Source organism: Chiloscyllium punctatum, chromosome 7 (assembly GCF_047496795.1).
Source record: "Chiloscyllium punctatum isolate Juve2018m chromosome 7, sChiPun1.3, whole genome shotgun sequence".
NCBI lineage: Eukaryota > Metazoa > Chordata > Chondrichthyes > Orectolobiformes > Hemiscylliidae > Chiloscyllium > Chiloscyllium punctatum.
This window is the reverse complement of record NC_092745.1, coordinates 36,616,140-36,633,391: the sequence shown is the minus strand read 5'-3', so window position 1 is coordinate 36,633,391 and position 17,252 is coordinate 36,616,140. Positions and strand designations below refer to the sequence as shown.

Genomic DNA, 17,252 nt, shown 5'->3' with positions numbered 1-17,252 from the left:
CACAAAATTGAGGGTCGAAGGGCCTGTGCTGTGCTATACTGTTCTATGTTCTAATTACTTTAACCTCCTCATTTGCTAAATTTATTGCTTGACTTTGTTGATTGACATTAGTTTTTAAAAAAATCTCTAAGATAGACTATCTTCCAGCATCAGTATTAAATACCACCTACATTTCCAGAGTTGGAAAGCTCTTTAGTCTTGCCTACCTCTGTGAAAATTCAACTGACCGCCATAGAAAGGTAAGACTTGCAGTAATTAAATGACTGCATTGTCAGTGCCCACACTGCACTAAATCTGGGGGCTACTCTCAATCTTCCAATTCTGCAGACGAGAAAGTCCACCTGTCCTTGAGCATTGTCGAAATAGAACTCGTCAGTGTAGACCTGGTCAGCCAAATAATATTCTACCATCCATAGATTGAGAGCATTTCTGATCCTTTGGCGACCACTACTGACAAAAAAAATGCAGCACCAGATCAGTTGCATCAACAATATCTATAAAACTATGGCAGCAACTGTTCAATGACAAAATCCTATGGAGCTCAATAAAATTCTTTGCCTTCAGAGCAATTATCACCTCTCACTCTTGTATTGCAGTGAAATTTGAACTGTGTACAAGCGACACAAAAGAACACGAGAATTCCACCAGCCATAATGCAGCTGCATCGTTCTGACTCAGTGGGAGGACATCATCTCCCCTGCTGTGTCCTGTCTTCTCAACTCTTAAATGGCCAAAGTTTAGGGAGGTGAAAGAAAACACTACAGAGGCACTCTGGAACTCTCATTGAAGCTCAGCAGCATTGACATCAACAACTGGGAGGAGCTTGCTGCCATCACTCAAAATGCAACAGCTTGTCCATCAAGCTGTGTTGCGCATTGAATCCATTTGTCCTAATGATGAAGCAGAGTAGCAGCAGGGAATGGAAGTATAGGAAGCATATCCTGCACTTTGGATCCCATTGCCCTGTAGGACATCCATTCCCGTGTACTCAAAGATCTGCAGATTGCAAATCGTCCTGCTCAGTTTCATGAAAACGTAGGTAGAAACTCTCACATCTACGTAGACATTCTCTTTGTATCGCGGGTTAACTGAAGGTAACATGGGTCACTAGCTGAGAATCAGAGGTGAGAATCTTGAGTAGTTTGCTGTTTCTCAATAGGTCAGGGTGCTAAGGTCCCCATAGCTTTTGTTTTGCTTGAGCTAGCAATTCTAAGTCAGACCATTACTGTACTGCCACAGTGCTATTTCAAAGGAATTATCAATGATTGACAATATATAGCACCTCAAAAGACGTTTTACTCTTTTAACAAATGGTCCTGCAGCTGTATTTATTGGCAAGAATTCAAAGTCAATTGCTTGGCTGCTCTTAAGTTTAATGCTTACTGTATATAAATATATATATAGTAATGTACATAAAAGGACAATTTGAAACTAGGTTTTCTGTTTTTAAAAATACTTCAGAGATTTTGGTATTACATTCCCTGACTGCCTTTTGTAGGAAGCCTGAGCTGACAAGTAAAAGTTAAAATCTGGGCTGTGTGGTCACTGTGTTCCACTGCCACTGTCCCAAGTGCATAAAGCTGTAATTGTATTCAAAGTTTTAAATGCCCAAAATTAATTTATTTGTGACAGGATTTTAAGTAATACGATCAGTTTGCTAAATTGAATCAGCATCGTGGCTTCCTGCTTCAGGCATTAAACGTTGAGACCTCAGTACAGTAAATGACCTGACAGTGCAAATGAGAACTCCTGATTCTTGTATTTCACATTTGTTCCAGTATATTTGTTGGCTTTTGAAATTCTGTCATGGCTGTCACACTCCTGCCTAGTCTGAGGAACCAATGTCTGCATGATCTTCTTAACCTCCGAAACATTTCCTATCTCCCTCCCCACCCCTGCCCCACAGTTCATTTGCTTTTGAAGCTCTAATTTCATGCCTTTGTCACTTCTAGACCTAACCTGTTGCAATGCTGCCCTAGACAACTTCGATATTGTGCCTCTAAATAAACTTTAGCTTATCCAAAATTCTGGTGCCCTTGTTGTGACTTGCAGTGTCTCACAACTGAATCTATTTGCCCAGACCCAATGTTTAAGTTACCTCGACGAATAGCCCACATTTTAAAAATTCTCATCACTTTTGCAAATTCTCCCATTGTTCTGCCATTCTGCAGACATCAATAATCTCTAGTCTTAAAGCCAAAGCTGAAATTTGTGTTCCTCTAACTTTGGCCTCAATTTTAATTGCATCACAATGTGATTGTGCCTTCAGATGCCAAAGCCCTCAGCTGAAGTGATCTCTTTCTAAACCCTGCCGTGCTACTTTCCTCCTTTTTAAGACAGAAGTCTCATGACACCGGGTTTTAATCCAACAGGTGTATTTGAAATCACAAGCTTTCAGAGCGCTACTCTTTCGTCAGGCGAAGGAGCACCTGACAAAGGAACAACGCACTGAAAGCTTGTGATTTCAAATCAACTAGTTTGACTATAACTTGCTGTCATGCAATTTTTGACTTTGTCCACCCCAGTCCAAAACCACCTTCACATCATGGCTCCTTTTTAAGAAGTTGCTTAAGACCTTTTTTTTTGGTTGCCTGTCCTAATATTTATTTATGGAAGTGTGACAGTTTGTGAACTTTCCTATGAAACACCTTGGGCTTCTTAACTACATTAAAAGCATAACAAAGCTCCAAGCTTATCTTTATCCTTCCTACTTTCTTCTATCTTGGCTCATCAGGTCACAGCTGGTGTCGGTCATGATTTGCTGATTGCATCTAACCCAGGCGGTGGTTTGAGGAACGTTACATTAACCCTTCTGAAAATCTATATATAACTAAACAGTACTTTTGTCTGGTAATTTTTCAAACTGAATGTACGGTACTATTCCTTTAAGCATGTTCCTCGGCAGGGTTACTGAATGTTTCAGTGAGTTTGCTTTCAGCATTGTGCAACTTGCAGTCGCAAAAGCTTTGCAATATCATACAGTTAAACAGTATCTTTACAAACATTGATACCATTCAGCTCCTAATCACACCACACCAGCCTAGAAAATAAACGTCTATTCACAATAAATGCAGTCCAGCCTGGTTCATTTTGTATTTCCAGCAGCATCCTGTCTTTAAATGCCACTTGTGTTGTGTAATATGCAATAATTGATCTTTCTAAGTGAGGGAATGGTATCACACTTCCCATCTCATAACTTTAGCAGTCACAACAGCATTTGGCTAGCTAGATAAGTATAAGTATGCTGTTTAAAGCTGCAACTAGTAAAAAGTTAGGGTGGTAATGGTAGGAGGGTTGTTGCATAGAGAAAACAAAACCTGAAAGTTTGAAAGATGACGAATACATTTGAAAATTAGATAACTTGGTATTTTTAGATAACTTTTATGCAGTGAACTGATTTTGTAGCAAGGCTCCTGCTGGCTTTTATGACTGGAGATTTACATCTTTTCATAAATTTAATCCAGTGTCGTTGGGGCATAATTGGTACTAATTGGCAATTCCTCCTTTAAACTTTTGCCATTGAAATGATACTAAGTAAATTATTGCTGGCTTCCAGCTGTACCTGTGTATTGAGAGGGCTTAGGTTTACTTATTGCTGGTTTCTCACCCACAGTTACCTGCTTGAAATGATTGAATTGCCACCACTGTTAAGTGCAGAGTGTAAATCTGAACTGTCGTCAGAAGAACCAGATTTGGTAGTGATTTTCTTTGTGGTTTCCAAGTCTTTTCATAACAAAGTGAAACAGCAACTGCTGTCTTCTGACTACTGCTTTTGTTTGTATATTGACTCTTTGACACACCCATACTTCCTTTCTTTAATCAGGCTTTCCAAATCTGTTTAACATGCTGAAGGAGTGTTTGTTCAGTTTTGACCAGATTTTGAGATTCGGATCTAATAACAAAGTACCTTACTGCTTCAAAACAATGAATCTTTTTTTTTTGTTCAGTCACTGGTTTAATGCAGGAAATGTGGCATTCAGTTTGAAGTTTGCAGCATCTTGCAGTTCTCGATATCATCATCTGTTTTCTAGTCACCATATTATTGATTGAGGGCTGTCTCAGTATTATACTGGTGTGATGCTGTAGATTGTGATCAAGTCTATGGAGTGGAACTGGAGCCCAGAACCACTGAAATAGAGTGCAGTTGCTGGAGTTGAGCTAGCACTAACATGACTCAAGGGTATTAAAACCGCTGTAAATTTTGCTTCTGAAGAAGTGTTTCTCTTTTTCAGACATGACCATTTGGACTCTAGCTGGATGCCGGCTCCTTGGCTGAACCCTGCAGTCCAACCAGACCACAGTGTCAGTGGAGCCAACCTCTTGTATCCTCCGAAGGTGGAATCTCAAAATATGCTGCCCAAGGATTTGGAAACAGTAACAGATAAGGAAGATCCATCTAAAGGGCAGGCACCTTCTCTTAATCCATTCTCTGGCTTCTCACCATATGACTACACAGCAGGTGTACAAAAGACTACAGCCCCACAAAAGAGTAGACTAGACCGCATTGAGGCGTTGAAGGCAATGGCAGCTTCCCTCTCCAGTCGAATTGAGAATGGAGCCAAAAAGCTTGCGGGTGTGGGCATCAACTACGGTGTTGCACAGAGCTCTGAACATGATGTGCTGCAGACTGCATGGGATGACAGATATTGGGGAAAGCCTGTCAGTCCACCAGTCCGTGATGGTGGTAAGCACAACATCTCACCCAGAATGCATCGAACTCGAGGAGCCAATGTGGGACTCACTACCTATGAGGATTGTTTACCAGGGGTTGGCAATCTTTATGAATTTAAAAAGTTTGGTGAGTCACCCCATTGTCAAGCTGTCTCAGCGGTGGTAGATGTAGAGGCCAGGACTTCAGGGACTGACAAGCAGCAGGAAGTGAACTGGGAAAACACATACAAGAGGTCACTTGAGGCCCTGGAGCAAGACTTGCAAAAGCTCAGCAGAGAGAGGAATAAATTTGATTCTCCCCATTCAAGTGGGGGGTCAATTAGTGAAGGTCCACTACTGAGTGAAGGAAGTCTCTCAGAGGAGGATGGTCTACCTAGTTGCAGAGACCCTGTCAATTTAACGGAAAAGCTAAAAGATAAGGAATTCTGTGCAGGTGAATTGAGTCCTTCCAGACCAGTTTTAGATTTCCAGAAAGAAGCAGAAAGGTACCAACCACTGCAAATACACCCAGAGGGAAGTAAGAGCCGAGCACCTTGGGAAGAGCTGGCCAAAGGAAGTCACCATAGTGTGATTAACATCTTTACGAAGAGTTACCAGTTCGTTGGACAAGGTAAGGGTCGACATGCATTTTGCTGTTAATATTTTTTTGATGTCTATGACACCCAATCTCCTCCAATCATTGTCCTCCTCAGACATGCTGGAGTGTGGAGCCTGCACTATCTCATCCAGGTACTCCTTGCTCTTGAGCATGTTTAGATAGAGAATGGTGGCAGTTTCTTCTGTCTTATGAATGCTGTCACAGCCATGTAGGATCTTGTTCCCAATTGTTGCCCGCATTGACCGATTCCAGCAGACGTAGCTAGATAATGTGGACCTTGGGGGTCTGCCAGTGGCTGCCTCATTATGGAGGAAGTGCCTGATGTGGGCAGGTTAATAGGTGCCTGGGACCTGATGTGAGTGTTGTTGGGACCTGACAAAAAGTGGGATCTGATCTTTAGTACAGTGGGTAAAGGTGACTGGAGGGGAATGGTTGACATGAGAAGTGGAGGGTGAGGGAAGATCTGTGAATAGGGATTTGTTAGATTGTGACCAAATGGTTTATTGGTTTGAAATATAATAACTGTTTCTCCCATTGATGAAAAGAGGATGGTGGGTAAGGGCCTGTGTTTTAGACATCTTTGCAAGAGCTGGTGAAAGCTGTTGCCTATGACCTTGTGATATGCTTGCTATTAACAGGAGGTTTAGAGGAAGAATCTGACAAAAGCTCACCAACCTTGCAGCCTCTGATGTCTACAGCAAGTCCTGAAGAAGTAGCTCTGTATGAGGATGATTTCCTCTCCTCCCAGAGCAGCACAGCTTCGAGCAGGAAGGTCCCATCATACCAAAGGTAATGAGCAGGCACTGGTGTTAGTCATCATTCTTTCAGAACAAATAAGAACATTTGAACTGGTGAGTAAAAGAATAAAAGACGTGCTAGGATGGAGCCACGAGAAATTAAATGGCATCAATTGGTGCAAAAGCAAAGAGGAGTGGCATTAAGACCAATAAAAATGTTCTGAGAAAATGTTTTTTCCACTCCCAAATTTTTAATTTGAACTTCTAGCACTGTTGTTTCATTTTTAAAATCAAATTTAAGCTAATTGGCAGAAGAAGAAAAAGTGAAATAATGATCTGAAATACACTGCCTGAAAGGGTGCTGGAAGCACATTCAAATGTCATTTAACAAGAGTTAGATACATGGGAGAAAATACCTGATGCCTTGGAGAAAAAGGAGAGTAACACAGCCACAGAGTCAGCACAGGCATATTGGATGCTATAAAATTCTGATTCTAAATGGCCAATGATGTTAAAGCGAATGTTTTGGACAGTATAGATTACTATTTTTAACGGAAAAAGCCTGTTGATTTCTCAAAATGCAACTGATTGACTTTTAACATTATGGTGCTTTGTGTATTACAAGTGATTGCAAATATTTCACTACATATATGTAGGAAGATGTCTGTGAGTGTGTGACGGTTTATCACAAGGGAAGCTGATCATCTGATCACTAGCTATGATCATAGATGTGTGTATATATAGATGCTTCCCGTCAGTCACTTGTTGCTATACCATTTCACCCAGGTAGCTCAATAGTGTCACTGACTGGCAGAAATGCATTCCTGCAGCTTCACAATACTTTGAAATAGTTGATGAGGAAAGCCTCTTTTCAATCCTGTTGAGGCAGTGTGGTAATGTCCCTACTGCTGGCCAGGAGGTCTGTATTCACTTCCCATCTGTTCTGGAAGTGTGTCCTATCACATTGATTGAAGATTTTCACTGAGGCGCTGAGACAGATTTTTGATCAGTAAGGGAATTGAGGCTTATGGGAAAATGCAGTAGGGTGGAATTGAGGATTATCAGCCATGATCTGTCGAATGGTGGAGCAGAATCAGTAGGCTAAATGGCCTACCAAAAGTCTTAAGGTCCAGAAGCCTGTCTTCAGACCTTCACCCCAATATTCATTCAAGTGGCAATGATTGAATCCCATCTCTCTGGGGTTTCCACTTCGCTCTGGCAGAGCGAAAATCGCAGAGAAGAGTTGGCCTGACCACTTTTAACTGATATGGAGATTGGTGTATGCCATGAAATGACCTATCTTGCAATCTAATCTTTTATGCGACTTTAGTCTGCCCTCAGCAAGTATCAGCGATGGTTCCTTTCATTATGTTGCTTTGTACAGTTTCTGGTAGGCTTAGAGGTTTTTCTACTGAAATCACCAGAAAGAGTTATTATATTCACTCTGCAGCAGCATGTATGTCTTGTTTGCCCTAATGTAGGCAAATGTGTTATTGAATCCTGAGTGCAGCTGAAGAAACCTTGGAGCCTTTATTAGTGTTAGTGAACCATTCCCCTCCCCTCCCCCCCCGCCCCAGATTTGACTGACCACTTGTTCTAATCTTTAAACAAAAAAGGTCTTTCCTGGAAATGTTAGCCAGTTGTCTTTTTCAGACCAGACAGGTGTCTCTTTCTGTTGTTTTGAAGATCCTTTTATTGACTTATTCATTTCATCACAATGAACATCTTGTCAATTGTCCTTGCATTGCCCATTAAATGAGTGGAGTATGCTTGTATTGATGAAACAGTAAATTTGATGGTTCTGTGATCTTAACTGCTTTCAGGTCATCGCTGCCAGGTTGTCACTCAGATATCAATGCTAGAAGTTCAGCTGACAACGCAGCAGAGAATTTCACCCAAACTTGCTAGTCATGAAGCTGGTGGGAATGGATACAGTGCTACTTTTGCATCCATCCCATATTTTTAGTTCATAGAAGTTGGGTAAAATGTCATTCTATATGATTTTACTGGTTACTTCCTTCCACCCATTTCAGTTCAGACAACCCCTGTGGTGTCTACTGCTTTGAATTTCTCATGTTAACAGACCAATACCGCCTTCAGATATCACTGACCCACATTGGCTTCTGGTTTGCTGCCATTTACTCTTAACATCCCGCCTGATATTGATCCTGGGCAAGATAATATTGGCTTGCTAGATAATAATTGGCTTTCTCGATAATATTTTGTTATTTTGGTTTTGACAATGTGGCCTTGCACTGAAACACAGGCATACAGTGTTGTAGTTTTTGCTTTAAAACAAAAGTTTATTCTGCAAACGAAATCAAGGAGAAAATAAAATAAACCAAACTTTTGCATATAATATATGTAAAACACAAGTTAAAAGATTTTGAATGATGTGATAAAATTGAATCCCATTTATCTCAAAAATAAGCCTTTGTAGCAGTCTCACTAGAGATAATTCCCTTCACCACATCTTTGAGCTGAATTTAACTGTGGCTTTAATTCCCCATTTTAAGAATCTAATAACCTCTTCCTTGAGTTTTCATGCAACTGAGCTTAGACTTTTGACCTTCGAGTAGCCCTTTCGGGTTTTTAACCAATCTCTCTGGTCTGGAACTTGCGACCTAAATTCCTTATTTCTTAACAGTTCTAGCTATCTCCCTTTTTCAGGAGAACTGTCTTGCACATCCAGCTTCATTCAAGACTTTTACAATGCTGTCCAAACTAAAACGAAATTCCAGAATCTTCTTGCTAAACTTTAGTACACATCAGTTTATTCCATTTGTTTATAAAATCTCCACAACGTAAATCAAGTCATATTAGTTTCCAAAAGGTATTCTCTCAAGACTTTTTCTTTTTTTAAAAAAAATTGTTGCATGTTAATTGTTATGCCTCTTGACCCACACAAATCCCAGAGTTCAAAATCTAAACTAAATTGTATCAAAATACGTAGAAATCACACCTTGTATTATAATTTTCAGAAAGACTGGATGTTACAAGCTACATTTGATATAGCAGAGTAGATTAATTTCTTTATCTTCAATGGCAGCAGACCATCCAGTACACAAGGTGAGCATCGCAGCAAAAGTTCTATCAATACAAGGTCTGGAGAAGTATCCCCACAGTCCCCGGGACAACATTCCACAGTCTCTTCCCGAACATCTGACTCTTCAGGAAAGAAATTAAAAGTAGACAGTAAGTAATCTGCAGCACTGGTGAAAGACTCCACAAGGATGGTGAGAGTCTTGACTATACCTGTCCTATGTAATTCATTCAGTGATAGTCTGTTTTGGCTATGTTGGATAATCTTGGCCTTCCTTCTTTCTTTATCCTTACTCTCTTCCATGCACCACCATAGTCTCTCTCCCTTTCTCCTCATCTGTACAATTTGTAACTTTGGCAGGTGCTGATGCTGCTGGGAGTGTGCAGCATTCTCCTGTGGATGGTGGTACTTGGGCATCTGCCAGTATTTCAGAACGGAGCTCCCCTGAAGGAAGCATGCCACGCCTTGGACAAGTCTTTGTGGAAGATCTTGAGCAAGTGAAGGACACAAAGGAAGTGCAGGAAGAGACCAGTGTTCATGTCTCAACTAGGTATGGTCTGTTGAAGTGTACTTAAAGCAGAGTGGGGTGTAAGGAATATGAGCATATAAAGGACTTAGAAGCACTTTTGAGATATAAGGAACTTGATTAATTTCTCCATTATGCTTTCTTTAAACTAATGGGCCTAAAAGCTGACAAATCTAAGGGACCCATGGCCTACATCCTGGAGTGAGATGGCTGCAGAGATAGAGTTGGAATTGTTTTTGATCTTGCAAGGTTCCCTGGATCCTGGAGCAGTTGGTATAGATTGATATTTAACAAATACGGCTCTGCTGTTTGAGCCAGGAGGTAGAGAGAAAATGGGCAGCTGTAGGCCACTTACCCTGACGTCAGTTCAAGGAAATGTTGGAATTCATTGTAGAGGAAATATTAACAGTTAACTTAAAATGATTGACCAGAGTTATGAACAGGAAGTCATGGGTTAGCAATGTAGGTATTTATCAATGCCCTTTTAAAAATATAAGCTATTACACATTGAGGGTTCCATTATATTACATTAACATGGATACAGGATGACTTCAGTGAAAGAACAGAGGGTAATGTGTCCTGTTTTGTTGATATGAGCAGCTAAGCAGGAAATAAGCTGTGAGGGAACTCGAGTCAACAAAGGGTGTAGACAGGCTTTCTATTTGGACAGGAAAGTGGAAGAATTGGAAATATGTTAATTTATTCACTTTGGTAGAATAGAAAAGCAATTGATTTTTAATCACGCAGAACTATTGAATGTTGATTGTTCAGAGAGACTGGTATTCTTTGTATGTGTAACATATGGAACAGTAATTAGGTGGGTAAGTAACGAGTTGCTATTTATTGTAAAGGATTTGGAGTGTATAATTAAGAATATCTTCCTACAGTTATTTTTCATGAGACCTCACTTTTATGTAGTGTTACACTTTTGGCCTTCATATCTAGGGAAAGATATCTTTGTCTGGGAGGGCATGTAGAGGAGGTTTGTTAGATTGACTCCAAAAATGAGCATAGTCCTCTGAGAAAGAGACTGAGCAGAGTGAGTCTATGATCTCTGAAGTTTAGAAGAATGGGAGACATCTAATTGAAACCTGTAAGATTTTGAGAGGCTTTGCTGAGGTTGATGTTGATGTTGAGCGGTTTTCTTTTTTCTTGGAAAATTGGTACTAGCAAAGTTGGTGTTTATTGTGGTGAACTGCTTCAGAACTGCAGTCCATGCGGTAGATGCATAACTACAGTGCTTTTTCCCAGATCTCCGAATTACTGGTCATGTAACTTTGCCATTTATACTACTAACTGTTTTCGAATCCCTGCAGTGTGGAAACAGGCCATTTGTCTCAGCAAGTCCACACAGCAAGATCCTCCAAAGAGTAACTCACCCAGACCCCATTCCCCTACCCTATCACTCTGTTTCCCCTGACTAATGCACCCAACCTACACCTGAAAACTATAGGCAATTTAGAACGGTCAATTCACCTAACCTGCACATCTTTAGACTGTGGGAGGAAACCAAGCACCCGGAGGAAGCCCAGGAGACATGTGGAAAAAGTGCAAACTCCACACAATCACCCAAAGCTGGAATCAAACTGTGTTCCCTGGTGGTGTGAGGCAGCAATGCTAACCACTGAGCTGCGCTGTGGCTGGAGAATGGGGCAGATTCATGACAAGGGGTTGACTATTTAGGACCAAACTTAAGTTTATTTACTCAGTGGTTGTGAATTTATCGAATTCTCTATTCCCAGAGATATATTCCTTGATATATTTCAGTAAGCCTACACTGGATAGTCCAACATATGTTGAGCTGTGGTGCATTCTCCATGCTGCTTCTCGAAATTGGGTTCTTGGTGTTTTTTTGGACTTCATCAAGGGGAAATAGTCATCAGTGAGCATTTGCTTTATGTAGTGTATGTGATTTTTGGAAAGTCTTCAGCTCTTGTATAATTGTGTGCTGTCTGTTGATGTGCATGTGATGTGGTTGTCCTTTATTTTACCTCTGGCATCCCAGAAAGCTACCAACCATATGGTGGCCAGTGTGATTGTAGTCACTGATGAATTCTCTTGATGACGCAAATGGACTGGTAAACCCAAAGGCCTTGGCGAGTATGTTGAGAGTCAGTTGTCTAGGTTGACAAGTTTGGCAGATTCATCAGCCTTTAGGCTGCTGTGTCCAGATAGTGCATTGTTGTTTAAATTTAAACTGGGAATGGTGTTGTAGAAGATTGGCTTTTGAGAATAATAGAAGGAACATGGGCCCATCCAGTAAGGATGGCTGTTTATCCTGATAAAGGGCTTGTGCTGGAATCATGGACTCTCCTCTTTCGGTGCTGCCTGACGTGCTGTGCTTTTCCAGCGCCACACTTTTTACTCTGCTTATCCCTAATGCCTACTAAATCCTACAGATTGTTTAAAGCAGAGCTTCAGTGTACAGATACTTGATGGCATGAAATCTGCAGTGTTAAATGGTTTAAGTGATGTCTCGTATTTGGCAGTTGTCAAAATTTGTAATTGTGTAAATTTTGTGCTTTCAGTGCTCACGGGGAGTCATCAAAGGCCAAGAAAAGCACAAGCTCTTCATCGTTCCATTCCACTGTGAGTTCCATGTCACAGAGGACTCCTCAGAATGACGCAGTGATAACATCCAGAGAGGGGATCAGGCAGCTGCCTGCTACTATCTCCACACCTTCACCTTCTCTAGGCTACAGACCGCAACTTGCTGACGTCAGTGTTACTGCAGCCAGGCCCTCCACATCCTCTGCTGCAGGTTGGAACTCTCGGAATCATCTTTTCTGTAACTGTCATTTGTTTGTCCTAAACATCGCCATGGGAGTATGTTTTTTTAAAATTAAACCCTGAGTAAGTAGACAACCAAGGTGAAGTGACAGGCATAGAGATGTTTGGAAGAAATGGTGAGGTGTCACGTGATGTGGAAACAGGTGCTTTTTCATTCAAGTGGTCGGATCTTGTCTGAGGAACATTAAGCAGAAGTAGCCTATTCAGCTTGTTGAATCCCCTTTCATTCAGTACAATCATGGCTGATCAGTGCTTCAGTATCATTTTAGCCACCCTATTCCCATAACCGTGTGCACTGGAAATCAAATTTGTCAATTTTTACATAAAACACGCTTGATGACTATGCTTTCACAGCTCACTGTAGTAGAGAATTCCAAAGGTTCATGACCCTCAAGTAACAACAGAATTATCATCAGCTCAGACCTAAGTGACATGTTCTAATTTTTAAGTTGTCCCATCGGTCCTAGACTCCCCAATGGGGGAAACGTTACCTACATCTACCCTTCAAGTATTTTGTAGATTTCAATTAAATCAGTTCAAAACGCTGGAGGATGCAGGTTCAGTTTCCCACTCTCTCTCCATGAGAATGTCCTGGAAACAAGTCTGGTGAACCTTTGTTGCATTCCTGATCATTCACCAGGACCCAAATACAATGATTGGGTTTGGATCTTCTGCACGCTTTGCTATTTGTTGTATCTTGTGAATCTCATGAAAATTTCAATGTCTTGTACCTTGCCATTTTCTAGGAATTACTACACAGTTCCCAAACTTGCTTTGAATCCTGGAGAGGCGTGCAGTTAACCCCATGATCCCAATGCATTATTTAACTACGTGTAAAAGTTGTAATTATACTTTTCATTTTGGTTTTTGCAGCCTCGATGCTCAGCTCCCCACTAAGTCTCCAACACCGCATGACTGCTGAACTCACTTACTTGGATGCTATAGAAGAGTCCGTCCGCCAGCTATCGGAGATAGACAGGACCCGGGGAATAGCCCTTGCTCAACAAGAGACTGTATCATTGGCTCAGATCCTAAAGGTCTGTGCCTTGTGCTCGTTATTGTATAACATTGTCTTAAGTTACAATGGCTGTGCTCGTTATTGTAAGAATTATTCCAAACCAGGCAATATTCTGAGAAATGTTCTTCAGTTAAATCGGGCAAAACAAAGATTATTCCAAAACTAGAGATTAAGGTTACTTACCCTTGTATTGTGTTGTGCCAGGACAATGCCTAATCTTAAATGTACAGATATCAGCATCGAACCTGCGCAAGTTGATCTCTCTCTCTCTCTTTTTCGGGTTTTTTTTGTGTCCAGGCCCAGCAGCAAAGACATGAGCATGACCTAGCCCTGCTGAAGTTGAAGGCCGAACAGGAAGCTGCTGCAAGTCAGAGGCAGCTAGAGGAAGCCAGACAGAAAGCTGTACAGGTACTTGAGCATGTAACAGGTGTCTGGAAATGCAAGGAATTCAGTGTTGACTGCTTCTCACTGTCCAATAAGAACAAACAAATTGTATTTATAAAGTGCTTTTAACATTGAAGCCAAACTTCTCCCTCACCCCTATCCTGCTCTGCTGTACTGAAAAACTGTCCCTCTCACCAAAAGCACATCGTGCAGATATCATGAAAATCAATGGCCAGCCCAAACTATTGGGACAGTAGAAGGTACAGTTTTAGAAGCAAAATTGCTGGTGATACTCAGCAGTATCTGTGGGTAGAAAGAATTGTTAACATTTCTGAGAGTCTAAAGAAAACCTAGACAGATCTTAAGACCTTAAGGACTGAATTCTAAAGACTGACACACAAATTGATGGAGTGGGGTTGAACAAGATGACATCAGGAATGTCGATGATGAGGGAGGTTGTAGAGCTGGAGCAGGTTACGGAACTGGGACAAAGGGAGGCTATGCTGACTTTGATTTGGGCGAGTAAGTTTGGAAGGTTGCAGGTTCCTGTGTTTTTACCTCTTGGAATTCTGTGTCTTAAGAGTCAGAAAGCTTAATCAATACAATCCTTGCTTTTGTTTTCAGTTACTTGTGCAAGTTTGCTCCTGTGTTTTAATGCCTTAACAACAAGTCGTGAATTTGCATTCTGTAATACTGATGATCTCTAGGTGGACCATAAAGGCCTGCTTGCCAGCATAGTCCTCAACCCAAGAACAATTCAAAAAAAGGCTGGTGTATGATTGACAGTGAATCCTTCAACTATTGACCATCTAGGCACTGAAATTTGTTTACTGAACCTGAACGTGTCTCTGTCTTTCTTTAAAAAGCTCCTTAAGATCTATGTTTTGTCTAAGCACTACTTCTGTGGCTACTTGTCATATTCTGTAATCGTATTTCTGTGAACTTCTGTGGGATGTTATAGTGTAAAGATGTGATACAAATGTCAGTTTATCTCGTTGTGAATGCAGCTGCCTTTGAAAACATTTTGTTTCAAGCCCCATGCTACGACTTGAATATAAGCCGACCATACGCACACAATCTAGAGCAGGACTGCTGCGTTCTTAGAGATGACACCTTTCAGGCAAGACGTTAAAGCAAGTTTCCATCTTCTATTCCAGTGGATGGAGAAGATCCGTGTTAATACTTGAAGACTAGGGAAGTTCTTCTGGTATCCTGATCAATATGAATTCCTCACTATTGTAGATGCTGTCTTTTTAGGAGCTTGTCAAAGGTTCCTCCTTGAACAGCGTGACTATATTTTGAAAGTACTCCATTGGCTGAGAAGGACTTTGCAATGGCCTGAAGATGTCAATGACACTGTGAAAGCTTTAGATTCTTTAAACAGCAGTTTCTGCTTCACATTGTCCCCATCTGAGGAACACAGCACAGAACTGCCTCTAATACTGTATTTGCGATTTCTTTGGTAGAACACATACAGAGAGAGTAAGAACATAAGGATAAAAAGTATCCACTTAACCAATAAAATAACTAGGATCATGACAATAAAAATGGACTGCAGCTTTTTTTTAAATTGCTCTTCGATTGAGGACTATACTAGCAAGCAAGCCTTTGGCGTACCTGGAGATCACCAGAATTGTGGGGTGCATATTTACAACTTGTCATTGGAATATAGGAAAAAGAATAGAACAATCAGCCTTATAATTCTCTCATGCAATTCGGTTTAGCACTGGTTTATGCTGAAATGTTCTTTAGCTTTTTGTCCCCCGATCTCTCAAGACACATGCAATATCGTCGCATTACAGCAATTTCCTGGATAAAAAGCATTTAAAATAAAAAGCATCTCACAATACTTCAAAAAGGCATCAAACAGAAAAGTTGCTGCTAAGTCATGCAAGATATTCAAAATTCTGTTGAGTTGGATTTTTAGGAGTGTTTGAAGGAAGAAATGGAGATTGGAAATGAACAGGTCCACGAAAGCATTATGATGGAATACTCCCCGCTTACCTGGAGGAGTGCAGTTCTAGCAATACTCAGGAAGCTCATCATCATCCATTACAAAACATCAGCATGATTCGAATCATGTCCACCACCTTAAGTGCCTATTCCCTCTGTCATCAGTATACGGTAGCAACAAGGTGCATCATCTACAAGATGCTCTGCAATACCTCACTGAAGGCTCCTTTGACAGATCTAGACTCATGACCTGTACTGCCTGGAAGATCAGGGTGGCAAATGCCTGGGAGCGACTTTAAAATGTATTGCTCTTCCTTTGCTGCCTATAGTGGTCTAACTTACTTTGTGAATATCTTGCAGCCACATGGATTACCATGGTTTAAGAAGATCACTAACTTTCATCTTTTTAATGCCAGTTGTGGCTGGACAGTGAGTGTCAGAGATATCTACATCTTGAGAATGAATTAAATAATTCCTGATTTTTAGTTCTGAATTGTCGGTTTTTAGTTTTAAGATTGTTTCCATGATGGGGAGTTGCACTCAATCTCGCAATACCACGACCAGGTTAAATAAAAAAAAAACAAAGGTCTGCAAATACTGGTAATCAAAAACAAAATCACACCATGTCTAGGTTACTGTGCTTATACGTGACATTGGAGGAGAGGGAAAGGCTTAAAAGCTTGACTGTAAAGCAAAAGCCGTGTCAGTGAGCTTACGTTGCATGATGAAACATGATGCAAGGTCAATGCAGTGTGCTTATTGGATCAAAAGTCAATTTCACATTGCATTTTAATAGTGTGCTGTCTCTTCATTAAAGTGTCTGAATTATCAATTGCTGGACGTGAAAACCTCTCTTTGTCTTCTCAGGCACATACAGAATCTCTGCAGCAGTTTGTACAGGTTCGCCAAGAGATGCTGCAAGAGTCGACAACTAAAATGATGACTCAGCAGGTGGAAGTTGCTAGGCTGGCGGCTGTTACAGCACGTCAGGTTAAAGAGGTACTTTATTCTAGTGTACTTGAGACGATGCCCCTTTTCCCCAGTCATACTGAAGACCTAGTACATTCTGAAGTTTTGAAGGAATTTCTCTTGTACAGGTTGAGTTAATTGTCACTGCAGTTTCGTTTTATTTCATTTTTCTAAAGTAGTAAAATGTCCCAAGGAAGAGCAGGGCAAAGTTTAACAGCATATCATATGATAGTAAGAAAGATGACCAATTGCTTGGTCAAAGAAAGAGGTTGGATAGAATGTTGGAAAGAAAGAAAATGTTCCTATTTTAGCCAAATTTGGACAGAATTGCATAGCTGATGCCCTTGCAGGTCAAAGCATCGGTGCTGAGCTGAGGTGGTGAAAATGAAAATGCTTAAATAGGGAAATATAGAGACTTCAAATGTTTTGAGGATTGAAGGAACTTGCAGACTTAGCAAGAATAGGATTTTTTTTACACTGAAGGTGTTGGCAAGTCATGAATCAGTAAGCACGAGGATAATGGGTAAAAGGGGCTTGATAAGGGGACACAGTCAGTGGAGCTT

The 17,252-nt window shown here is 40.8% G+C and overlaps 1 protein-coding gene across 5 annotated transcripts in view; it reads left to right on the top strand.

Annotated features, from left to right (window-relative positions):
- cep350 (centrosomal protein 350) overlaps positions 1-17,252 on the top strand; it is a 166,295-nt gene that overhangs the window by 77,429 nt on the left and 71,614 nt on the right. For 4 of the 5 annotated variants that reach the window (XM_072573399.1, XM_072573394.1, XM_072573396.1 and 1 more), the window contains exons 12-19: positions 4,233-5,281; positions 5,908-6,058; positions 9,056-9,201; positions 9,410-9,599; positions 12,104-12,336; positions 13,239-13,402; positions 13,681-13,791; positions 16,588-16,719. In XM_072573399.1, coding sequence (XP_072429500.1) covers positions 4,233-5,281; positions 5,908-6,058; positions 9,056-9,201; positions 9,410-9,599; positions 12,104-12,336; positions 13,239-13,402; positions 13,681-13,791; positions 16,588-16,719 — 2,176 coding nt within the window. The remainder of the gene's footprint in view (positions 1-4,232; positions 5,282-5,907; positions 6,059-9,055; positions 9,202-9,409; positions 9,600-12,103; positions 12,337-13,238; positions 13,403-13,680; positions 13,792-16,587; positions 16,720-17,252) is intronic. The other variant, XM_072573397.1, reaches the window with a different exon arrangement.